The sequence below is a fragment of the Miniopterus natalensis genome, chromosome 11, assembly GCF_054644295.1.
Source record: "Miniopterus natalensis isolate mMinNat1 chromosome 11, mMinNat1.hap1, whole genome shotgun sequence".
Taxonomy (NCBI): domain Eukaryota; kingdom Metazoa; phylum Chordata; class Mammalia; order Chiroptera; family Miniopteridae; genus Miniopterus; species Miniopterus natalensis.
The window spans coordinates 69,482,841-69,507,698 of record NC_142091.1 but is presented as its reverse complement, the minus strand read 5'-3'; the positions used below and the strand labels follow the sequence as shown (position 1 = coordinate 69,507,698).

The 24,858-nt window shown below is 47.2% G+C and overlaps 2 protein-coding genes across 2 annotated transcripts; both read left to right on the top strand.

Moving 5' to 3' along the window:
- The first annotated feature begins 1,509 nt into the window (after positions 1 to 1,509).
- LOC107527608 (olfactory receptor 8U9-like) lies at positions 1,510 to 2,451 on the top strand. Its single transcript, XM_016200385.2, has 2 exons — positions 1,510 to 2,078; positions 2,160 to 2,451. The coding sequence occupies exons 1-2, from the start codon at positions 1,510 to 1,512 to the stop codon at positions 2,449 to 2,451; spliced, it is 861 nt and encodes a 286-aa protein (XP_016055871.2).
- An 18,338-nt stretch (positions 2,452 to 20,789) lies between these two features.
- LOC107527609 (olfactory receptor 5AP2-like) lies at positions 20,790 to 21,748 on the top strand. Its single transcript, XM_016200386.2, is given in 2 exon segments — positions 20,790 to 21,630; positions 21,633 to 21,748. Coding segments are annotated over 2 exon segments (957 nt in total).
- Positions 21,749 to 24,858: the final 3,110 nt, after the last annotated feature.

Sequence of the window (24,858 nt, the reverse complement as noted above, 5' to 3'; positions counted from 1 at the left end):
TTTGGTTCTTTGGTTATAGTTTTGCTGAGCTGGAGTCTTCATGTTTACTATAGTTTCCTGTTCCCCCAGGCAAATATTTTTATTAGTTAGTAGTAATTAATAACAGAGACTTTATTTTAATCTGTTTTAGTTCCTTTTCTCTCCCTGGATTATCAGCTCTACCAATAGAGAGAGATCAGGAAAGCCCAGTCTCCTAACAACTGCTTAGTTGGCCCCGGTCAAAACATCAGAGCTCAATGCCGGATCTCCAACTGGGTATATCAGTGCCTTAGGGCTACGGCAACAAGGCACCACAAACTGGCTTGAAACAAGAGAAATCTATTCCCTCATAGTTCTGGAGGCTCAAGATACAAAATCAAGGTGTTAGCAGGGCCGTGCTCCCTCCGAAGCCTCTCCAGCTCTGGAAGCCCCAGGCACTCCTTGGCTTGTGGCCTCAGAACTCCAGTCTCTGCCTCTGTTTGTCACACAGCCCCCTGCCCCCTGTGTCTGTACCTTCACACAGCATTCTCCTCCCTGGATCTCCATTTTCTCTTCTTGTAAGGACACCAGTCATATTGGATTGAGGGCCCACCCTAATTGAGTATGATCTCATTTTAACTTGATTACTTCTGTAAAGACCATATTTCCAAAGGGTAAGAGATCCTTCTTTTTTGCAGCTACCTAATGTTTGAATATATTGGATTAAATAAAATATTAAAATTTTTTTAAAAGACCATATTTCTAAATAAGATGCCAGGGTTATGACTTCAACATATCTTTTTGGGAGAAACAGTTCAACCCACAACACTGGGAGAAATGACTGTTCTACTGAGTCACCTTCCATTGTGTTGATGTTAGTCCTGACTTCCTGTGTCCTTGGGCTCGGGGACTGACATGGCTGGAGCCTTTGCTCCCAAATATGGTCGAAATTTAGCTTTTTATTTCCTCTCTCGGCCAACATGCCAGACTGCCAACACCCACTAACGATGCCAGTTCCTCATGGAACAGGAAATTTGTGGACAGAAGATGACTGTAACTATAAAAAGTATATGATTATTAGAATGAACTGGGTTCTAATCCCACTTTCCTAATGTACTAGCTCTCTTACCTTGGGCAGATTGACAATCTCACCAGATACAAATGGGCATAATACTCAAATGACTCATTATAGGTGTTTAATTCATGACAGTGTCCCCTCCCCAGCTCCCCTAGCACTGCCCACTCTGGGGGCATTGAAAGGGTGATAGCCAGAGGGAAAGGGGTAGGGGGTAGGTGGAGGTGGGCAAAGGGGGAAAAATGAGATGAAAAGCGGCTTTGCTTGGGGTGATGGGCACACAATGCAGTGTGCAGATCACATTTCATTGAGTTGTACACTTGAAACCTGTATGGTTTTGCAAACCATGTCACCCCAATAAATTCAATTAAAGGTAATAATATGGATAATAATAAAAAAATGAGCAGGGATTTCGGGAACTCACCCCAGGGATGCCTCTAGGACAGGCGTGTCTCACTTGGTCTCTCTGCAGTGGCATGAGCAACTTAGTTGAGAACTGCACCCAGGTCACCTGGTTCCTCCTGCTGGGGCTTACGGAGCAGGAAGGGCTCAAGGGCACCCTCTTCGTTCTCTTCCTCACCGTCTACTTAGTCACCCTCGTGGGCAACCTGGGCATGATTATCCTGATCCACACAGAGCCACAGCTCCACACGCCCATGTACTTCTTCCTGAGTGTCCTCGCCTTCATGGACTCCTCTTTCTCCACGGTGGACACCCCCAAGCTGCTGGAGAACTTCCTCACCTCCAGCCAGTCCATCTCTTTTGTCGGCTGTGTGGTCCAGATGGCCCTCATGACTCTCCATGGCATTGCTGAGTGTCTGTTCCTGGCCATCATGGCCTATGACCGATTTGTCGCCATCTGCCACCCCCTCCTCTACCACACCATCATGTCCCAACGTCTGTGTGTCCAGCTCGTGGCAGCCACCTATACAGCTTCTGTTGCCAATTCAGTTTTGCTAACAGGGTACATCTTTAAGCTGCCCTACTGTGGGCCCAACGTCATTAACCACTATTTCTGTGACATCCCCCCAGTGCTTCAACTTGCCTGTGCAGACACTGCTGAGGTTGAAACTATCATCTCCTCATCTTCTGCCCTGATTTTCTCCTGTACCATTACCACCATCCTGGTCTCCTATGCCTACATCCTGGTAACTATCTGCAGGATGCACTCCCCGGAGGCTCAGAGCAAAGCGCTCGCCACTTGCACCTCCCACCTCATCATCATCTGCCTTTGGTATGGCACCATCATTTTCATGTATGCTCAGCCGAGCTCTCTCAGTTCCACGGAACAGAACAAGTTCGTGTCTGTCTTCTACACTGTGGCCATCCCCGTGCTGAACCCTCTGATCTACAGCCTGAGGAACAAGGATGTGAAGTCTGCTTTAAAGAGGAGATACCTTGGCAAGCTGCCTTCTTAACCAAGTGTGGAACATTCTATCCCAAGCTATAACATGGTAGCCACAACACAGTGTATGGATAGTATTAGCACATACATAGAGCGAACTGTGTGCCAGCACTATTTAAATTCTTCACACATGTCAACACATTTATTTAATCTCCACAACAACCATATGAAATGAGTATTATTATTATTCCTCAGGAATCTGAGGCACAGAGAGGTTGCATAACTGGCCCAAGATCACACAGCTAATAGGAGGCAGAGCCAGAATTTGAATCCAAGCTGTCTTGCTCCAGAGACCATGTTCTCAACCAATACACTATATTGCCTTTCTGATGACTGCATCTCACAAAAAGACAATGGGCACTGTTTTTCTTAAATTCCATATATCAGAAGGAGGAACTGGATGATGGAATTATAAAGTGATATGAGAGGGACAATGGGCTTTGGAGCCGGTGCACCTGAGTTCACGCAGCCTCTGAGTGACCCTCTCTCTCGGCAACTGTGTGATGTCAAGTCCAAGTATACAACACCTGATCCTCAATTTCCCAAGTGAAAAAGGCCCTAACACCCATCTCAACTGGTTATTATAAGATTCCCAAGAGGGTAAAGGCGGTTCACACAGGGTCTGGCACAAACAATTATTCACAAACCATTGGTTTCCTTCCTTCCCAGGGAAACCTCTCCATAAAACCAAATATTCTTACATGTCAATGTTTTTTAAGAGTGAGACCATATCATGAAGCTGATATTAAGTCACATTTAATTAAATCAAAAGAAAATTCTTCCTTTTCCAATTCTTTTTTTTTTTTAACTCTTCTCATTATGTTAAAATTGAAGTCTCTACTTGGCTCTTGTTTGTCTTTAAACCTTCCTTCATCCAGTCTCTCTTTTTAATGGGGAGAGCAAGTCTTTGCGCTTAACAGTAACTAGTTAGCATTTAATAATGTTATGATGGTTTTGTAATGTCACTTTTTATTACGATTCTGAACAATTATTTAGAATAGTCCAATTTTTAGGAAAAACATGAGACAGGTGACACACAAGGCAAAATACCACAAAGGAGGTAAGCAAATGGCCTTCTCTGCAACCACAGCCGATGACCTGGGCCAGCCTGAACGGGTCATGTATTTGTACGTGGCTCTTCCTTTGCTCACATCTTCCCCAGGGCCTCAAGCGTCATTCCCCCATCCCTTTGTCAGCCTGCAAAATCTCTTTGATATCATTCCAGTCCCAGCCTAAATGTAACCTCTTCTGGGAAACTTGTCTGACTCTCACAGATAGAATTCATCATTCCTTCCTCTGTGCCCTGGTTTGCCTTTGTTAAAGAAAAAAATTAAAACTATCAGCAATCAAAGATCAGATGCTGCCCGGCAGGGCGTGGCTCAGCGGTTGAGCATCAACCTGGGATCCAGGCGATCAGGGTTCGATTCCCGGTCAGGGCACATGCCCAGGTTGCGGGCTTGATCAATGACTCTCTCATCATTGATGTTTCTATCTCTCTCTCTCCCTCTCCTTTCCTCTCTCTGAAATCAATAAAGATATATTTTAAAAAAAAAAAAAGATCAGGTGCTGAGTGAAAAAAAAAAAAATTACTTTCAAGCAGGAAGTCCAGTCCAGCACAGTCCAGGACAACTTTAGATGTGCAGATGAGAAAGGAGAAAAGGGGTCATTTTCAAAAGCCGGGAGACCATGAACTGTCCCTTCCCCGAGTTAGGAAAGCAAAGTCCCAGGGTGGTAGCGGCTGGCTTCTGGCACCTAGGTTTGTTTATGGTTTGGGGTTTTGTTTTGTTTTGTTTACAATACTTTTTTTTTTTTTTTTTTTTGAGAAGACAAGTGCTTTTAGGTGAAATTAAGTACATGGCACAGCTCCACTTTGAATTCTGTCTTTTGGAGCATAGCAGCACTGATTAGCGCCACTCTAAAGTTTTTACCAAATGAGACTTTTTCACGCAGGCACTGTTGACAGTATTTAATTACTATGGTTCCCAACCAGGGGCGATTTTGCACCCCAGGGAGCATTTGCGTGGTTGGACACAATTTTGGTGGTCAACTGGGTGTGTGTATACATGCATGACCAGCGACCAGCGTATGGTGACCGGAAGTCCTGATCGCCTGGGACAGCACTGCCCAACCGAAACATAATGCAAGCCACAAATAGAGGCAGCATATGTAATTTAAGTGTTCTAATACTTACATGTTTAAAAATTTTTAAAAACAGGTGAAGTTAATTTCAATAATATATTTTATTGAACCCTTATATCAAAAATATAATTCATTTCAAGGTGTAATCAATATTTAAAAACTACTCATGAGATATTTTACATTCCTTTTTTTTATACTAAGTTGTTAACATCAGAAGTGTATCTTCCACTCACAATGTATCTCATTTTGGACCAGCCACACTTGGCTAGTGGCTACCATTGGACAGGGCAGGACTAAGCTTTTCTTAGAGATTCACTCCTGCCCCCATCCCAGCACCAGGAGCTTCTGGAGGCCAAAACTTAGCTACTCAGCAAGACAATCTGTTCAAGAAGATGTTTGTAATTCAGAGAACAAGATTCCCATTTCAAGTGGCCCCTGTCCCATCCAAAACTGTGACACCCTCTTGGGCAGATAAACACAGCAGCCTGCAGGTTGTCTCTCTGGTCCTTTTCAGACACTGAGACCTCATCTATTTTACTCCACACCCCTTATCAGGAAGAAAGTTATAAATCCTCAGAGTGCAAATGAGCCTAACCCTTCTCCCCATACTTAGACTTCCTTCCAGGAGTCGGGCATGTGCCTGCAGCCTCGAATGCCCCACTCCTGCCCTGGAGCTGTTTGCTCACTGCTGGCCTAACCAAGCCTGAAGATCCAGGTGGCCCTGTGACCATTATCAGGTTGCTAACATGTCACCCAGTTCTTTTTCCTGGTAGACAGGTGTCATGTTCAGTTGAGCTGAGTAACTCCCTTGGATTGATGAAGTCCCATGTCTTGTGGACAAATTCCTAGTTAAGGCACCAGACCTAGGATTGGGGTCCTTGATGGAGATTTATAGCTTCTCCTTGTGGGTTTACTGCATATATGTCTATGATTTGTAATTATTTTTGAGTTTAGTTATGTTATTGGTAGTCATCCCAGTGGAGAATGGCTTCCAGGAGCACTTTACCGACTTACCCAGCATTAATCACGAAAGAGCAGAGCCAGAATTCAGACCACGGCACTCACGTGGCCCACAGCACTCAGGTGCACGTGGGTTTGAGATGCAGAGAGCCAGAAAACAGCCTATGGAAACCATCTCCAACCATCAGAGTTAACTAATACAAGTATCTTGCAATTTTTAAAATTCCATAATGTTTCCGTCAGCTTTAGATCATTTTTCATTTGTTGCGATTTATTTTCTCATTCATTCCAAGTCATCATTTTTTGTGTGTAATCTTGTAGTCCTTTTCTTAATGAACTTTCTTCCCAAAATGATATAATCGTCAAGTCCTGCATAACTTGAATTTGTCCCTAATGCTATCCCCTGGCCACAGCTGACCCAAGTTGGACCCCACATTCTGTCACTCAGAACACTGGAATTAAGGTTTCCATGTCACTGGAATATAACGTGAACTCAGGAGCCATGAGGCAGCCACATTTCTCTCTGTGGAAAGTCAGTGGGCAGAGCAGCCAGAGGCAGAGAATTCTGTCTTCTTTCCTGCCTACTAGTTCCTGCCTTCACCCGCCCAGTGGGGTCTGTTTTAGTTACCTATTGTTGCATAAAAATCACCCTAAAAGTTAGCAGCTTAAAGCCAAAAACATTCATTATGTCACGATTTTGCAGGCCAGGAATCCCAGAGCAGCTGAGCTGAGCAGCTCTGCCCAGCCCCTCAGGAGGTTGCAGCGGAGCTGCAGCCAGGTCCCTGCACCATGTTGGTGGAAACGTAAATCGGTATAGTCATTACAGAAAGCAACATAGAGGTTCCTCAAAAAATTTAAAACAGAACTACCTTCTGACTCAACAATCCCACTTCTGGGTATGTATCCAGAGGAAACGAAATCAGAATTTCAAAAGGATGTCTGCACGCCTGTGTTCATTGAAACATCATTCGCAACAGCCAAACTAACAGACCAATGGACTTTTTAAATGCCAGGTAAATATATGTATATACATGAACACTATTCAGCCTTTAAAAGGAAAGAACTCCTGCCACTGTGACAACCTGGGTGAACAATGCTGTGTTTTCATGCTTGAGATTTGCTAAGAAAGTGCATCGCAAGTGTCCTTGGAGAGGAAACAAGATGGCGGCGGCGGTAACAGCTGCGCCCGCCGCCTCCCGCAGCCACATCAAAATCACAACTAAAACCCAGAACCACAATCGCTCAGAGCCTCCTGAGATCCGGCTGCACAGAAGCCCCACAGCCAGGGAGCCGAAGCAGCACTGAGAGTGGGAGGAGGGGCGGAGACGCGGGCAGATTGGGGCTGGATCCCCGAGATGTGGCCGCGGGCTCACACCCCGTGCTGCGCGTAAACCCGGGAGGGAATCTTGGCGGTGGGGGTTTCCCGGAGAAACAAGGGGTCCCAGCCCCACAGCAGGCCCCCAGCCCAGGGCTCCAGGCCAGGAAGAGACGTCCCCACAACTCCGGGCTGTGAACCCAGCGGGGACTGTCCTGAGGGTCGCGGAGGCTGCGGGAGCCCAGCAGCTCCTCTAAAGGGCCCGGCGCGGACTCACCCGGACGCTCCCTCTGAGCCCAGCGCCGGGCAGCAGCCTGAAGGGACCCGGGACCCTCGGGGAGGAACTAACCTGCCTGAGATCCGGGCGAGAGGCGGAGGGCGGCTTCTTCCCGGGCAGAAGGGCTGGCGGAGGCCATGGCTCCTGTGGCGAGTCCTCCCCGCACAGCCGGCAGGCAGGCGCCATGTTTGAGTCGCCAGCACCTGACTCGCCTTTGGCCCCGCCCCGTGACTCCCGGAGGCCCCGCCCCTCCCCACCTGCAGCTCATCCGGGCCATTCCAGGGGCTTTTCTGTGCAAGTGGCCCCTCAAGCCTGATGCTTAGGACTTTCCTAAAATCTCTCAAACAAGCAGCAGCTGCCCCATAGGGCTTGATAAGCGGCCCCAGGCCTGGCACTAGCGGCAGCTGCACTGGCTCATAGCTGGGCCTCTCCTGGGCACCGCCAAGCCCAGCCCAAGTAGCAGCCAACTACGGTTTGCTGTGTAGCTCATGCTGGGTGGCCCTGGGCAAGGCACTGGCACAGGCTGACTTTGCACCTCCCGGGAGGCCCCAGAGACAGTGCACCTGGTGGTCAGACTCGACCACGCTGGATTACAACCCTGCCACATCCACGAGTGGCACACTCACGGGGTGCACTTGGTGAACACCAAAGCTCCACTGAAGAAAATCCTGCTCCATAGGGATGTCTCCAGCACAGCAGCTCTCTGTCCATAGTTGCAGCTGGTCCTCACAGCCAATTGGTCTTGGGGTCAGTTCCTCCCAGGGACGCCAACAGCAACCAAGGCTCCACTACAACAGGACAGTGCACGCAGCCCACACAGGGGGGCACCTAGAAGGCCCAGCTCAGGTGACTGGGAGGCTGAGCCACTGGACCCTACAGGACACCTACTACACAAAGCCACTCTACAAATTCCAGGAGACATAGCAGCTCTACCTAATACATAGAAACAAACACGTGGAAGCAGCCAAAATGTGAAGGCAAAGAAACATGTCACAAAGGAAAGAACAGAAGAAATCTCTAGAAGAGGAACTAAATGAAATAGATCCAAACAAGCTAACAGACACAGAGTTCAGAATTTTGTTTATAAGGATGCTCAAGGATATTAGTAAGAGTATGAAGAAAATAATTGAGACCATCGATGACATAATAAAGGACCAATTTGAAATGAAGGCTACATGAACTGAAATGAAGAATAATTTACAGGGAATCAACAGTAGAATAGAGGACACTGAGAATCAATCAGCAATTTGTAATATGAAGAAACAAAAAACACCCTACCAGAAGAGCAAAGAGAAAAAAGAATCCAGAAATATGAAGATAGTATAAGGAGCCTCTGGGACAACTTCAAGAGGCCCAACATTTGTATTATTGGGGTGCCAGAAGGAGAGAAGAGAGCAAGAAATTGAAAACCTATTTGAAAAAATAATGACAGAAAACTTCCCCAACCTGGGGAAAGAAATAGACTTACAAGTCCAGGAAGCACAGAGGGTCCCAACAACAAGAACCCAAAGAGGCCACAGCAAGACACATTATAATTAAAATGCCAAAGGTTAAAGACAAAGAGAGAATCTTAAAAGCAGCAAGAGAAAAGCAGTTAGTTACCTACAAGGGAGCACCCATATGACTGTCAGCTGATTTCTCAACAGAAACTTTGCAGTCCAGAGGGAGTGGCAAGAAATAATCAAAGTGATGAAAAACAAGGAACTACAACCAAGATTGCTCTACCCTGCAAAGCTATCATTTAGAATTGAAGGTCAGATAAAGAGCTTCACAGATAAGAAAAAGCTAAAGGAGTTTATCACCACCAGACCAGCACTGCAGGAAAAGTTGAAGGGTTTCTTTAAGAAGCTAATGAACAAAAGAATCTGACGAACTAAATAGATCCAGAGACATGGATGCATGTAACAGATGATCATACTTCAGAGGGAAGGGTAAAGGGGGGTGGAGGGAGGGAAGAGATTAACCAAAGAAGTTATATGCATATATGCATAACCCATGGACACAGTCAATAATGGGGTGAAGGCCTGGGGAGGGGGTGGGAGCAATGAGAGCAGGTCAATTGGGGGGGGAAATGGGATACCTGTAATACTTTCAACAATAAACATAAAAAAATAAAATAAAATAAAAATTTTAAAGAAAAGATTTCCTCTCTTAGCAAATTTCTATATATATTATGTGAGGCAATGATTATGTTCATCACAGTGATTATTTCATAGTATATCATCAAGTTGTGTACCTTACATATATATAACTTTTGTCAATTATACTTCAATAAAGCTGGAGGGAGATGTCAGCGAGAGCTGCAGTGATCCCAAGGCTCAACTGGGGCTGGAGGAGCTGCTGTCCATGGGGCTCGTTCACCGGATTGGTAGCAGGAGGCCTCAGTTCCCTGCCATGTGGATCTTGTCATAGGTCCTCTTGCGTGTTCTCCCAACATTCCCCAAAGTGAGTGATCCCAGGAGAGAGCAAGGAGGAAGCCACAGGCCTTTTATGATTGCTACAGGTTGAATTGTGCCTTTGCCCAAATTCGCATGTTGAAGTCCTAACCCTCGGGACCTCAGAATGTGACCTTATGTGGAGATAAGGTCTTTACAGAGGTAATCAGGTTAAAATGAAGACATTATGGTGGACCTTAATCCAATGTGACTGGTGTTCCTATGAAAGGGAGAACTTTGGACGCAATGACAGACATGCATACAGGGAAAATGTGTGATGAAGGCAGAGATTGAGATAAACATCAAAAGATTGCCTGCAAACCACGAGAAGCTGGGAAAGCGACAGATTCTCCCTCAGAGCTCTCAAAAGGAAACAACCCTGCTGACACCTCCCATCTCAGACTTCTAGCCTCCAGAACTGTGAGACAATAAGTTTCTGTGGTTGAAGTCATCCAGCGTGTACAACAGCTCTAGAAAACTCACATAATGGCCAAGCCTCAGGACTCACACGTAGTCACTTCTTCTAGATTGCACTCCTTAGGACTGAGTCACTAAGTCCAGCCCATGCTCCAGGAAAGGGGAATTAAGCTCCACCTCTTGAAAGAAGGACCAGCAGAGAATTTGTGGACGTGTTTCAAAACCACCAGCAGGGTTGTGAGATGCCTCTGTAGCCTGATGACCGACCCTCCTCTTTTGTTTAAGCTGCACTCACGCGTGTTTATTAAGCATTTATATGTCACTCTTCTCTAACCAGTTCTGAAGGATACATTTTGTAACTCTGCCTTCTGGGCTGGGAACATTTGTTCCAAAAATTGACAAACCCATTAATTATGTCAAAATAACAATGCTTTACACTTGGGTAGCACTTAGGACTTCACATGGCCTATCCCAGTGGATACCTAGTCCAGAAATCTACGGTAGACATCAAATGGGAGAATGGCTGTGAAGTTCCCAAAGCATGAAATATTATTTTCTCTACAAGTGATTCATTCAGTAGATAAGCAACTGACATTTGGCTTTTACCCCCGTACAGAAGGGTATAGCACTTTTAATACAGCTTCATACTTCCACGCATTCAACAAATATACCTCAACAAATGTACTTCATGCTGGAGATAGTGTGATGAACAAAGAAGTCCCTGCCCTCCAGGAATAAACAGTCTTGCATTAAAGTCTTTGTCAGATTATGTGTCCCAACTATCTCTGGGTGGCTCCGCTTGTCACCATTCACTTTTCCAACCTGGGCCTACTTACTGAGCATCCATCCCTCTTTTCTGAGCACTAGGTGGAATATTGAGGTCAACCACCCCTGCCTTTGAGAAGTGGCTGTTCTAGCAGGGTCAAGATGGTCAGAGGTACACAGTTGTCTGAAGTTTAATTTTAATATGCTGTGACTACTTTTTCCCTTTGCGTGCTGCAGGGATCTGGGCCAAGGAGTCTGAGTGGGTAAGAGAAGTAGAGAAATAGAAAACTAAAAATGACAAACAAGGTACACAATGGTATATTCTCACTTGAGGAATAACAGAAGGGACTGCAGGGCGTGGATGTGGGTGTATGGAAATGATATGCAAATGTGACATCCCTGCCAGCTCAAGTTATTACAGTCCTTTTATTTTACATACCTAAGTGTTGGTCACTGAGAATATTCACCTGGACCTACTGTGTGAAAATAATGACTGCTAATCTCACTCACCCTCACTAATCCATTTGACTGGGTGATCAGGGGAGAAACATTTTTCCATTCAGGCCCTTAGAGCCTCATTTTACATGACCGAGTTGGATACATAAATGGTTTCTTCCATCTTTTACATATGTTCTTAGTACAGAGAGCAACAATTTCCTTTGCTCTCATTTTTCAAGAAACCCACTCCAGGAATTGAATGCTCCTAGAAAGCCTAAATCACAGGTAATTTTGGGGGGAAAAGGAGAGATCAAGAAACGAAGTTATAGGAAGAAGTAACTAGAGAGGGAAGGATAGGGGAAGGTATAAGATGAGAAATGAACCTGACAGAGGCTGTAGAAAACTCCCCACAACCCCCTGGCATCCATAGAAATGCAGAGCTCTAGGTCATCCTTCCCTCCCAGCAGGAGCACACACCACAATGCTAGGTTCTCAATTTTTTTAAAGCGTTGAACTGAGCCAAACTGAAATCCATTGCATGGAGGTTATTGCGTCTACAGTTAGGAAAGTCCCCAGTTCTAGAGGGCCTGAGTAGAGGTTTGATGAAGGTGTTGAAAAGGTGAAGTATGTATCAGCCAATGCCTTCTGGAGTGACCCCCGATGTCCCTTCCAAGTCTGTGATTTTACATTCCTATGACAATTTATTCAGATCAGATTGAACTTCATTTCCTGCAACTCTCAAATTTTAGGCTTAGACACACCTGAGTCTGTATTTGCAAATCCTTGTAGCCTGCTCTGTCCCAGCTCCGACCACTTCCCCCATGTCCAACCCCCAATCATCCTTTGGGGCCTAATTGGGGGGAGAAATACCAACCTACCAGATTCTCTGTTCCTTTGTCCTTCTTGAGTTGCTATTAGTCCATTTTCAGGTCACTTTTTTGTTTCTTTCATTTCACCCAAAGTCATTTCCTTCCATTATTCAACCAATAAATATTTATTGAGCAGCACTGTGTATCCTGCTATATGTTTGGAACTATCTGGAATACAGAATTTCAAACACCTTGGTGCCTGCCCTCCAGGGTGCCTATATTTTGACTGGAGAGGCAAAACTGCCACATGTTTAGTCATTAAAATGAGCTTAGGGCAGTTTATAACCAAGGACCAAGTGGCATGTCCAAGGTGAAAGTGCTGTAGGATTTCAGGAGAAAGGGCCATTGCTTTCAGTTAGGATGGTCTGGAGAAGGGCAAGTTTAACTTGGACACTGAACTATGGGAAAGATAATTTTTGATTGGGGAAGAAAGGAAGCCATCATAAGCTTGAAGAACAAAACAGGAATTGGAGCGGGGCATCACGCGCAAGCCCCGACTGCATGGAGCCCCGGGCCACACATGCCTGAAGGGCCCGGCACAGGTAAGAGGCAGCTGAAACCACGTCGGTGAAAGCCGTGGTCCTCCGCACCTTCAGTTCCTGGGGCCGCAGTCCGGCCACATTAACACTGAGGGCTATTTACGGCTGAGGGAGAAGGGATTCTGTAGCCGTCAGCTCTCAGAGGCCCGTTCCAGGTCCTTCCCACACTGGGCACCATCCTAGGAACCGAGCGTGTGCGGGCACCAGGGAGCTGCATTTGCAGGAAGGTGAGCAGACCGCCCGCTAGGATTGAAGACGGGGTGGGGATGGGAGAGAAAGGCAGGTGCGGGAGGAAGGCGGAGGTGACAGGCTGCGAGAGGGGCGAGAGCAGGAGGCGTCCCTGGGGTGCGGCTTTCAGGGAGCGGAGGCGTGTTCAGACAAGTTACTTGCAACGTGGCATCCGAGGCACCGCGGGCTTCAGCACCCTGGCGAGTGGACAGCAGCGCTGCCCCCAGGCTGCCCTTCCCGACGGCGGCTCAGGCCGGAGGTGCGGACCCTCCCAGCTCTACCTGAGTCACCGCCTGCCAGTCACCGCCCTTCACCAGCCCTCAGCGGACTGACTGCTTAATGCAGCTCTGTGACTTCCTTGCAATGCCTGCAAGGAAAAGCTGCTCTGCTAGGATGCAATCAAATAGGTTACTCTTCTTTTTTTTGGTCTTTATTTCCAGGAGACAAAGCTATTATTCGGCAATTAGTAAATGTGAGCTGCAAGGCATAGTCCATATGAGCTTTCACTAACTGGAAAGTTCCTATGTACTAGGACTGTGCTAATCCACACCCCATAGGTGCCGTATCTCATTTGGTTCTCTCAACATTCCCCGTGAGGGAGGGATTTTCAACCCCCTTTACAGACGACGAACCTACTAGTCATAAATTATGTAATTTATCCTAGGCTACACCGCTAATAAATATCAAAACCAGGTTTTAAACGTGGTTTAAGTGATTTCCAAGGCCATGTGCGTGTGGGCCCCAAGATTTTAGGCAAGATATAAGTTAACAAGTTTATTTTAATGTTATATTTTTTAATATGCATTCAAAATACAACTGTTTTATTAAACCCATGGATTTTAGGGATTTTTTTCTTAAGGTAGAGCTAGATTTAGTTCATTTTTAATGAGCTGGCTTTTTTAAATATTAAGGAAATATTACAAGTAGCACCTACACTTAGCAAACATCATGACTGACTTTCAGAAAACATGGCACTAGGCTAGACTTTTTTATATTATTAAATGATATTTCTGAAAATGCATCCAATCCTCAATTTTGGAAATGTCATTGTAGCATATAAAATGCATATCCAACAAAGGCACGCTGAGATGCAAATGCTGGAGGCTCAGCTAAATTCACTCACTGGGAAAGTGACTCACTCCAAACAGCAGGAAGATAGCGCAGGTGGTTTGAATCCATTTCTCAGCAAAATTGCAAGTTTCATCTCTGATGAATCTTTAAAGCCATGGAACCACACATGTTAATTGGTGAGTTCCTAGAGTCCTCTGTGTTTGGTTCTACCAGGTTCCTATTCCTGCTCCGTTAAGTGTCTAAGACAAAGGACTTATCTAAGGCAAAGGAACCATGCATAATCCCTTGCACACGGTAGGTACTCAATTGATATATATTAAATAAACTAATAAAGTAAAGCCTACCCACATGCGTGACTGAGTGGACAGTAGGTATTATATGTAAGTAGAATTTAAACATGTCAGGGAGAAGATATTCAAAGTGAGATGAGAGAAAGTTTCCATTTCTCCTTCCTAGAGAAAGCAGTATAAAGATAGACGCCAGCCCTGGCCAGTTTGCTCAGTGGTTAGAGCATTGGCCTGCAGAAGCAATGGAAAAAATGTCCTTGGGTGATGATTTTTAAAAAAAGAAGATAGACACCAAACCCATCCAGCTCATGTTTTTTGACCCTCCCCTCCCAACCTAAGCCCAGTGTTGCAGACCCAGCAACCATCCCTACTCTTTCTCCCTGTAGAAGCTTAGTAAGCCAGGTACTTTCTTTCCCAGTCACCTTTGTGGTTAGAAGTCACCACGTGATCTGCTTCTGGCAAACAAGCCTGCAGGAAAAATTAGCTCCCTGGCTCCTGGGCAAGATATTTGTTCACTGATTAAAAGAAGTCTACCATCAAATGTAGTCATAATTTATATTTTGTTCCATGTATGTATATGTATATAATATATGCACATGACAGACACATATACATGAATTTTTTTCCAAACACAAAACACTTCCTAAGAGTAGGTGATCTCTTATGTAGCCAGCACAGTTATCAAAACTGGGACAGTGTGCAGCGATAGAGCACTACTATGTAATCCACAGTTCATAGTCAAATCTTGTCAATTGTCTCCAAGATGTTCTTTCATATTTTTCCCCACACACCCACCCAGATTATTTTCAAGCAAATGCCAATATCCTATCATTTCCCGGTACTTTCTTTTAATGTCCAATTATGTCCTTTGACTAATGCTGGCACTTTGTGGGTGCCCTGCTCTGCTCCTGGCCTTCCCATTGGGTGGTGAGGCACCATCAGGGCTCAGCTGAGCTCCCGCTGGGCCAGATGCTGCGTAACTCTCTTCAGCTTGACAGTTCGTGACTCACAGCCCCACAGCCCCACAGCCACCCCTGCCGCAGTGGCCTCAGCTGAGCCCAGCATGACGCAGATGAGATGTCAGATGACAAGCAGATAGGGAGGGAGCTGTCTCACTCCGGCAAAGCACAGTCAGGAAAAGGAGGGAAAGAGTGACAACTGGGAAATGATGGGTGTGTGTCTCTGCTCCGGGCAAACAATTCCTTTGGCCCCTCCTTGTGCCCACTGGCATTTCCTGTGCTTAGAAGTTAGCTTCATTGTTAAATACATCATTTTTTTAATTGCTAATATAAATAAACTACTTATTCTGTTAACAAGGCCCCCAGTACCTCCTCAGATGACTCCCTAAGAACTGAAGCCAGGAGAGCTTCTTAGAAAGGGTCAGACCCCAGAATCCCTGCCCCATGTGCCCCCAACTCCCCCGGTGCTCCACCACTGCGGGGACACAAGACGAGGAACTTAGCCCGAGATCCACACTGTGTGGAGCTCAGTGTAACCACTTTGAGCAGCATTAAAGCCCAGGACACGCCCTTATGTCCAGCAGAGTAGCCCCCCTGGGTTGTTTAGAAATAGCTGGTTAGCTGTCCCCCAGGGTCCCTAAAAGCTCCAAGGGGGAAGATGGCTTTTCTTTATCCAAACCTCGGAATCCCAGAAAGAGGTGGGAAGGCTCTCTCTGTTCCTGCTGACTTTTCCCACTGACAAGAACGGAACTAACAGTTCAATTCCTCAAGGAGACCCTAAGCCTCCCTCTCTCTTCCTCAAGGCCAAACCAAGGAGCCAAAATCTATGGGGGACAATCTCTTCCTCTCTGAGGTCTGAACCTTCCAGCACCCCTGGAGAGAATATGGGGGTGGGTATGATTAAGGAGCTCCCCAGAGCTCTGAGCCTCCCAGGCCACCTGGGATCAGGAGGGCATGTAGCTAGCTTTATAATCTGACAGAACTGGGATGTGTCCGCAGCTTTGGTCTTGAGTGTCACATTCTGTTCTCCTACGTTGTGTGCCCTGTCATCAAATCTGGATGTGTGGCTACCCCAGAAACAGCTCTGAGGAGGAGAACCTGATAAACATCGGCTGGAGTGACAGCAGGTCCCAGGATCACCCCACATGGCTGGTGAAGAGGATCCTGAGTCCCCACTGTAGGTGTAACAGGCTGGGGAGCATCATCAGCTAAGGTTGGTGCTTGTCTATTAGAAAGTCTGCCTTGTTCCACCGGAGCTGATTCGGAAAGCTGAGGTTGCCTGTTCTTTCTCTCCCCCAAAATCCACACCCACCCACGCCCTACTCTGTCAGCCTCCCAGCATTTGCTGAAACTCCACTGCCTTCTAGGGATTCCGATTGATTGTGGGTGGTATCGCAGTGCTCGTGTTCAAGTCACCCTTGTTTTATTTAATAATGGCCTCCAAAGAGCAAGAGTAGGGATGCTGGCAATTCGGACACGCCAAAGAGAAGCCGGGAAGCGCTTCCCCTAAGAGAAAAGGTGGGAGTTCCCACCTTAATAAGGAAAGCAGAAAAATCACATGCTGAGGTTGCTGAGATCTACAGTAACAATGAATCTTCTATCCACGAAATTGCCTAGTCTATAAATTAAGCTTTTCGATGGTATACATGTACAGGAATAAACACGGTGTTTAGAGTTTGGTGCTTATGGTTTCAGGCATCCCCTGGGGGTCCTGGAGCGGATCTTCCAGGGGTGAGGGGGGACGGCTGTACCGAGCGCCCAGCCTCCTTCCCGGAGTGTGCCAAGTGCGCTGACGCATATTGTCCTTCAGCCCTCGCAGAAACAGGGAGGTGAGGCCCCCGGAGGCCGAGCAGCTCTCCCGGTTCCCGGCTGCTCTGCCAAGGCACCTTTTGCCTAGCGAATGACGGAGGTGAATCCCCACCTGGCTGTCGCGCCCCCACCTCCATCTCGGAGCCGCCTTCATCGCTCCTCCAGGCCCAGCCCTGTGCCTCCCCTCTGAAGCCTTCCCAGATCACTCCCGCAGGCTCCTACTGCGGGGCGGGCGCCGGCCAACCTCGCTCTTGTGTCATGAGAGTGAGGCAGTCTCTCAACACAATTTCAAGACCCAGAATGGCCAAAGCCACGTCTCACGCTATTTTGAAAGTCGTTGTTTAAATCCTTTGGACAACGGTAATTGTTTAAATATTTTTGAGCAACCACAATGGTTTAGACACTTTCGGATGACAGTAGTTGTTCAAATATTTGCTGTTCACTGGATTTTAAACTTAGAGCCAGCCTCTGTTTTTAGCAGTTATAATGTGAAAGGGAAGCAAAACAACCCAGCAGGGGGAAAGGAAGACTTAGAAACCTTGACAAAGCCCCGCCAAACAATCCCCAGGGCAGCTGGGTGGCGAAATACAGCCGGGAGAGGGCAGGCTGACTGGAAGGGCTGAGGTGGCCGCACCGGGCTTATGCGGGAAACCCGGAGGCGCTCCGCAAACCCACAGCCTCAGGGCACGTCTGTGAGGCCGCTGGTCTCAGTCAACACAACTGCGGCGTGTTGAGAGCTGAGCCTCGGGAGGACTGAATGGCCAGCGGGGCCTTGGGGTGGGAGCGGCAGGGGATTAGGGGGGACGCAGTGGGGACCTTGGGAAGATGGGAGGGGAGGGGAGGGGAGGGGAGGGGAGGGGAGGGGAGGGGAGGGGAGGGGAGGGGAGGGGAGGGGAGGGGAGGGGAGGGGGGAGGGGAGGGGGGGAGGGGAGGGGAGGGGAGGGGAGGGGAGGGGAGGGGAGGGGAGGGGAGGGGAGGGGAGGGGAGGGGAGGGGAGGGGAGGGGAGGGGAGGGGAGGGGAGGGGGAAAGGGGACAGGAGGCCTTACTTACTGGGGAGGAAGATCCAGGAGCTCGTGAGTGTGAGTGACTGTGTGTGTGTGTGTGTGTGTGTGTGTGTGTGTGTGTGTGTGTGTGTGGAAGCGAGCTGTCATCCTACCAGGGAAAAAGGAAAACTTTGATATTCATTGTAGATCAGAGACTCGTGGGCCAGAACCAAGCCCCTAAGAAAGTTAGAAAAGAAAGTGTAAACGCAAAAGCTACCTGGGACAGCTGGGCGAGAAACTGGGGTTCGGGCAGGAAGTGAGTTTCCGGCTTCGGCCTCAGGACTGAATCGTGTGCTAGGATCCTGCCGCGCCACAGGGCCCACGTGTGGGCTGCACATGCCAACCTTGGCAGGAGGCACGAGGCCGGCCTGCGAAGGGGGATGGGGCGTCCCCGCCACACCCCCTCGAGCCCGGCTCTGGGAGGCGGGAGAGGCAGCGGGCAGAGGTGGCCTCCCGAAACCAGTTCCTCCAAGGCCACAGTCTCCACACTGGGGCTGGGTACCCCTGAGGGTAAGTGAAGGCTTTTCAAGGGGTTCAAAGGCAAAACAGTTTTAAAGGAAGCAATTTCCAGAACCTCAGTGTCTACTGAGAAAAGACAATGTTCTTGACCGTGCACCTGCGATGCGGCTTCTGCGTGCCCTGTCATCTTCCCTTTCACAGCCGCCCCTCTCCCATTTTGAAAAGAAAGGCATGCTTCTAGCCCCGGCCGGGTTTGCTCAGTGGCTAGAGCATCGGCCCTCAGACTGAAGGGTCCAGGGTTCGATTCCCAGTCAAGGGCACATAACCGGGTTGCAGGCTCGATCCCTGGCCCCGGTCGGGGCACTTTCAGGAGGCAACCAGTCAACGTGTCTCTCTCACATCCATGTTTTTCTCTCTCTCCCTTCTTCTCTTTGTGAAAAGTAATGGAAAAAATATCCTCAGGTAAGGATTTAAAAAAAAAAAGAAAGAAGAAAAAGAAACGCATGCTTCTAACCCATCCTGAATCTCAGCACATCATTTCACCAGCCTCCAAACTGCCAGGCTCCCACACAGAGATAATTTCATAAACAGGTGTTGAAAAAATAATTGACTTTAATGACTGCCTATAAAATCCTTTTTAAGTCAGATGGGAATCTTTCAACAAGAGGGAGGGAGGATCTTTTCAAATTGACCAATGATAGAGCATTAAAAATAATTTTTGATGACACATCACTACGGGACTCCTGGCATTAATGAGCAAGGAATTCAACGAATTGAATGGCATTATCATTAAAAAAAAACCTCCTTATATTCCCACCTATTCATTTATGTTAACAATGTTTCTCAGAACTTCCTACTTTATGGGCAACATATTTGAGTGGCCAAGGTACTCACCTAGGTCCTTGTGAGCTGGACAGAGCCTCCTAAACTTGTCTGTCACAATCAGGTATAGAGTCCCCTTTTACTGGACAAATACACATGGATTCTTTTAGTGCTGCCTGGGGCTACACCGCCACAAAGACCCACACCCAGGCAAGCAGTTCAGGGAAGGCGCCACAGTCAGGACCAGATTGTTAGGACCAGAGGTGACCGCAGATGTCTTCCATACCAAACCTTGGCTTTGCCAACGAGGAAGCAGGAGCCCAGAGAGAGGAGAATTGCCCAAGGTAGCAAAGCTAATTTTAGGCAACGGAGCTAGAACTGTGAGCCCAGTGCTCTTCCTGTCATACCCCGTACCTGTGACAACAGGCGGAAACAAGGCTGTTCCATGTTCTGCAAAATGACACCGCATTTCCCCCTTGTCCTCTACACAAACCGTCTGACATGGATGAAGAGGTTGGGGAGGTTTCCTTAGGACTGGTTTTCAGGATGGAGCCCAGACCCTCAAAGAGGAGGGAGATGAAGGGTAGAAGAGAGAGGGAAGTGTGGGGAGGAGGGGCATTTGCAGTCCTCCTGTGGATAAACACATCTTGGAGGACAGTCCAGCAAGCACTAAACCGCCATTTCCAAGATGATGGTGTCCCATGTGACAGTCAACTCAGTAGATTCTCGGAAGACAAAGTGGTTATGATGTAGAGGAGGGGATGCCCTGAAGGATGTTTAAATATAAGACAGAATGAATACCGCTGCATGCTATAATATGGATGAGCCTTGAAAACATTGAGTGAAAGAAACTAGACGCAGAAGGCCACATATTGTGGGAATCTATTTGTATGAAATGTCCAGAATAAGCAAATCCATAGAAACATAAAGTAGATGAATGGTTGCCAGGGCTGGGGAAGTGGAGAATGGGGAGTGCAATTAAATAGTGGGGATGGTTGCCTGCCTTGTGAATATACTAACAACCCCTTAGCTGTACATTTTTAAATGATGAATTTTATGGTAAGTGAATCATATCTTGATTTTTAAAAAGACAGAATGAATTGTCACATAGGGTCATAAGCTATTTATCGATACAGGCCCAAGATATTGGGGAAGAAGCCTTACATTTATTGATCACCTACTGTGTCCCAGAGAGTCAAATATTTTACATTCATTTTTTTCATTTAGGACACAGAGCAACCGAGAAGTAGGAATGTTTTCTTCATTTCACTGATGAGAAAACTAAGGCTCATAGATGATAGCTCATCCACAGATACACAACCAGCTAGTGCCATAGTCAGAACGAAGACAGGCCTGCCTGGCCTCCCGGCCCCTGCTCTCCCGCTGTGGCTCGATGCTTCCCGCTGGCTCCCTGTAGAAGCCTTATACCGGCCTGGTGTCCGCCCTCACTCCGGCTTGCATGATGTGGGCCTATTCGAGTAATGCTGTTTGGGTGATTATTAATTGTCACCTCTGCAGATGACACCTGGAGAACTAGCCCTTGCCAGTGGCAACCACACCCCGGTGACCCGGTTCATCCTGCTGGGCTTCTCCAGTTACCCAGACCTCCAGGAGCTGCTTTTCGGGGCCTTCCTGCTCATCTACGCCATGACGGTGGTGGGCAACCTGGGCATGCTGGCGCTCATCCTCACAGACCCTCGTCTCCACAGCCCCATGTATTTCTTCCTCAGTGTCCTCTCCTTTCTCGATATTTGTTACTCCTCTGTGGTCACGCCCAAGCTGTTGGTCAACTTTCTGGCCTCCGATAAGTCCATCTCTTTTGAGGGCTGCGTGGCCCAGCTGACCTTCTTCGTGGCCCATGTCACAGCCGAGAGCTTCCTGCTAGCCTCCATGGCCTACGGCCGCTTCACGGCCATCCGCCGACCCCTCCATTACAGCGCTGTCATGACCAAGGGGACCTGTCTCGGCCTGGTGGCTGCTTCTTATGCACTGGGTGGCGCGAACTCCGCTCTCCAGGCTGGGGATGCCTTTGTCCTGCCTTTCTGTGGGCCCAACCAGGTGGCACACTTTTTCTGTGACATCCCACCCCTTCTCCGCCTGGCGTGTGCCAACACGGCCACCGTGAGAGTGGTCCAACGCGTCGTCTCTGCTCTAGTTACGCTCGTGCCCGCTGCAGTCATCGTCGCCTCCTACGGCTGGGTCTTGGTGGCCATCGGGAAGATGCGCTCGGCAGCTGGGAGGGACAAGGCCCTCTCCACGTGTGCCTCCCACTTCCTGGCCATTGCCATTTTCTATGGCACCGTGGTTTTCACGTACGTTCAGCCTCGTGGATTCGCTAGTGACATCAGTGGCCAAGTAGTGTCGTCTCCTACACCATCATCATCCCCATGCTCAACCCCTTCATCTGCAGCCTCCGAACCAAGGAGGTGAAGGGCGCCCTGCAGAGGCAGCTCCGGGCCCGCACCTGCCCCTGCTGAGCCCCGCGGGCTGATGGTCGCGCTTTGCGAATGAAGGCTACTTGCCTCGGTGAGAATAAATTAAGTACCTGAAGCTGTACACTTGGGAGAGAATAGGTGCTCGACATCAAGGCTTCCACACCAAAACCAGGCTGCTTTCGACTACACCACGGCCACAAGCGCAGTCTTTCATCGGCAGCTCATCCTAACTTTCCAGAAACATTAGACCAGGCCCAGCACAGTCCTTTCTATTTTGCGCTGGCTGAGTGACGCGGGGGTGGGCTACAAGCGACTCCGTTTTTAATTCCTTTTCTGAAGAGAGGTGACAGGGACGAACCTGTCCTTATTTCTTATTGCTGCATATTCTGCTGAGCTGATACATCTAATAAAACCTCAAGATCAAGAGAGACCTTTCCTTATGCATACAGGTGTTTTCTAGCCAGATGTACGAGCATGTCTCATAATTCTCAGGGTGTGTGTGTTTGTGTGAGAGAGAGAGAGAGAGAGAGAGAGAGAGAGAGAGAGAGAGATTGGGGCACTCACAGCATTATATAAGACACTGTGCTTAGGAGCCTGATTTAAAAAAAACCTATATTTGGCCTGAACATCTTTAAACGTACATGAAATATGGTGAGTATGTGTGTTTTAGAGAATCACACAACTGAAGAAACTGACCTTCACCTAACTCAGTGCTGAACATGGACACAAAGCCACGCTCTTAAGTTAATGCAAAGTCCCAATCTGAAATGAGTCAGCGTCACCCTAGGGTTTCGGATCATTAAAAAGGCTTTTTTCAGGCCTCAAGAAAATTTTTCTAAATATAGAAAATCTTACTACAAAAACAGGTTTATCGCAGAATCATTTTTGAAAACAAAAAAATTAGAAATGTAACTATTCAAAGCTGGAAAATAACTCAGTGGTTCAGCCCCCAGATGGACCATGATGGAGCCCCTGAAAGTTACGCTTGTGAGGAGGGACCACGCGGCCACACGGAAAACCGCTGCCAGGACATCTTGAGTGTGACTGCAACGATGTAACAAAAATGAGTGGCCAAAAAACAGGGAAAAACGCCCACAAATGTAAATAGTCGTTGTAGTAGAGTGCTAACACCATGGGGAAATGTTTTTGTGTTTTTCTCCAAATTTTTCTAAAACTTTTCTAATGTCATGTTTGATTTCGATACTTTATTCTAAGATCAAATAATTCAAGCAATCCCCTCCAGGATGCTGAGTGTGAAACTTCCTCCCTCTTGTCTTCCTTCCTCAGCCAGTGTTTACTCAGTGCCTCCTGAGCTCCATAGGCCTTTAACGTATAAACCGAGTTTTTAGAACATGCCCGCGAGTGAGGGCCAGACGGGGACATATGGTAAAGAGACTTGGTAAAAACTAACCTAATTCACTCCCACAGTCTTATGCCTTCAGCAGCCAGCAAAGGAGGCTGGGAAACAGAGTCTTCTTTTTTCCTTAGCGAAAGGAAAATGAAATGAGATTTAGGAAATGCAGAGCTCTGTCCCTGTCACTGGGCAATTGGGCAGCTGGTTAGACCATCATCCGTGAGAATTAGCCCGAAATAAAGCGCCGGTCAGAGCGTGTTTCTACATGATTGAGGAGGACCGTTTCTTTGGGTAGAAATTGTAAAACGGCCCTCGCCTGTGCTGAGCTCCCTCTGTGGGTGTGTTCTGAATCACACACCTAAGCTGCGTGGCTCTGCCCCAAGCAGCAAAGCTAACTCTGAGATCGGCTAGTTGCCTGTTGCCTGAAGTTGGAGGTCACGGTTACTTTGAACTTTAGAACTAAATAATGCACAGCATAGTGGTATTTGCTAAGAGTGATCTTACCTAAGTGTAAACCCTGTAACGTATTGCCCAAGAGTTGGTGCACACGCAAACACATACACTCCTGAAGAAAGAATTAAAAACCACCCAAAAAAGGAAAGCATTTTAAAGACATGAAAGTCAAAAGCAAATACAGAAGTTAAATGTGCATATGAGATGATGCTACAGTGCAACTTTAATTAATGGATCATCATTTTCTACCCACCTCAACTACATAAATCTTTCTGTAAAACTATAGAAGGCTTTCGATCTAAGGAGGGGCAAATTGTTACCTGTCCCATTCACTGTTGTATCCTCAACGTCCAGAACAGTGCCTGGCACATTGTCAGGGTCTGATAAACATCTGTTCATAAGTGAATGAATGGACAGGTGCACACTTGTTTTCCTTGGACCAGCGGTGTTGTCATCACCTGAGAGATTTTGAGAAATGTAGAATCTGGGTGTCTACCCCAGACCTGCTGAAAAAGTGTCTTCATTCTAACAAGATCAACTTTTAAAAAAATTTATTTTAGAGGGAGGGAGGGAGGGAGGGAGAGAGAGAGACACGGACTTGTTGTTCTACTTATTTATGCATCATTGGTTGATTCTTGTATGTGCCCTGACTGGGTCAAACCCACCACCTTGGTGTATCCAAATGATGCTCTAACCAACTTGAGCTACCTGGCCAGGGTCATGGTTCTAGTTTTTAAAGTTTAAAAGCTTTTTAATCTCTGTTTTGTGTTTCCAAAACATACTTTAAACCTCCAAGGCCAGGGATTGACCTTTTTTTGGTATTTGCACTATGCTGCAAAGAACCCACCCGAGGAGTGGCTGCCAAGAGGGGCAAGCATCACTGGGTTAAAAAATAAATTACCAGGAAAAAAAAATCAGTATATCAAAATAAGATTCTACTACACCTGATTGTAAAGATCCACACACTGGCGCCCCTGCGACACCTTACCTCTCAGCCACAAACTTCAGCCACGTCTTTACAGCATTTTGTATGTGTGTTTTAAATTTTGTCATTTTCCTTTATAATTGAACACAGTTGTCAGACTTGCTTAAATTCAGTAAGCATCAGATTTACTGGTTTTGGCAGACCAAATGATATCTTCCTTCGTTTCAACCATAAAATCATTAACATCAGCGCTGTATTTTTCCATTTTCTACTCTGCTTTTATAAATAAGGGCAAATATGCAATAAAATGCTCAAGTAACTACACAAACATTGCCATATTTAGAAGTAACACTCCTACCCCAACACTACTGGTGGGCAGACAGCGGCAGTAACGGGAGGTAACTTAAAAGTTACTTGTCT

Coding starts and splice junctions, on each gene's coding strand:
- LOC107527608 (XM_016200385.2), top strand. CDS start 1,510: ATGAGCAACTTAGTTGAGAACTGCACCCAGGTCACCTGGTTCCTCCTG. Junction 2,079..2,159: donor CCCCCAGTGCTTCAACTTGC/CTGTGCAGACAC, acceptor TACCACCATCCT/GGTCTCCTATGCCTACATCC.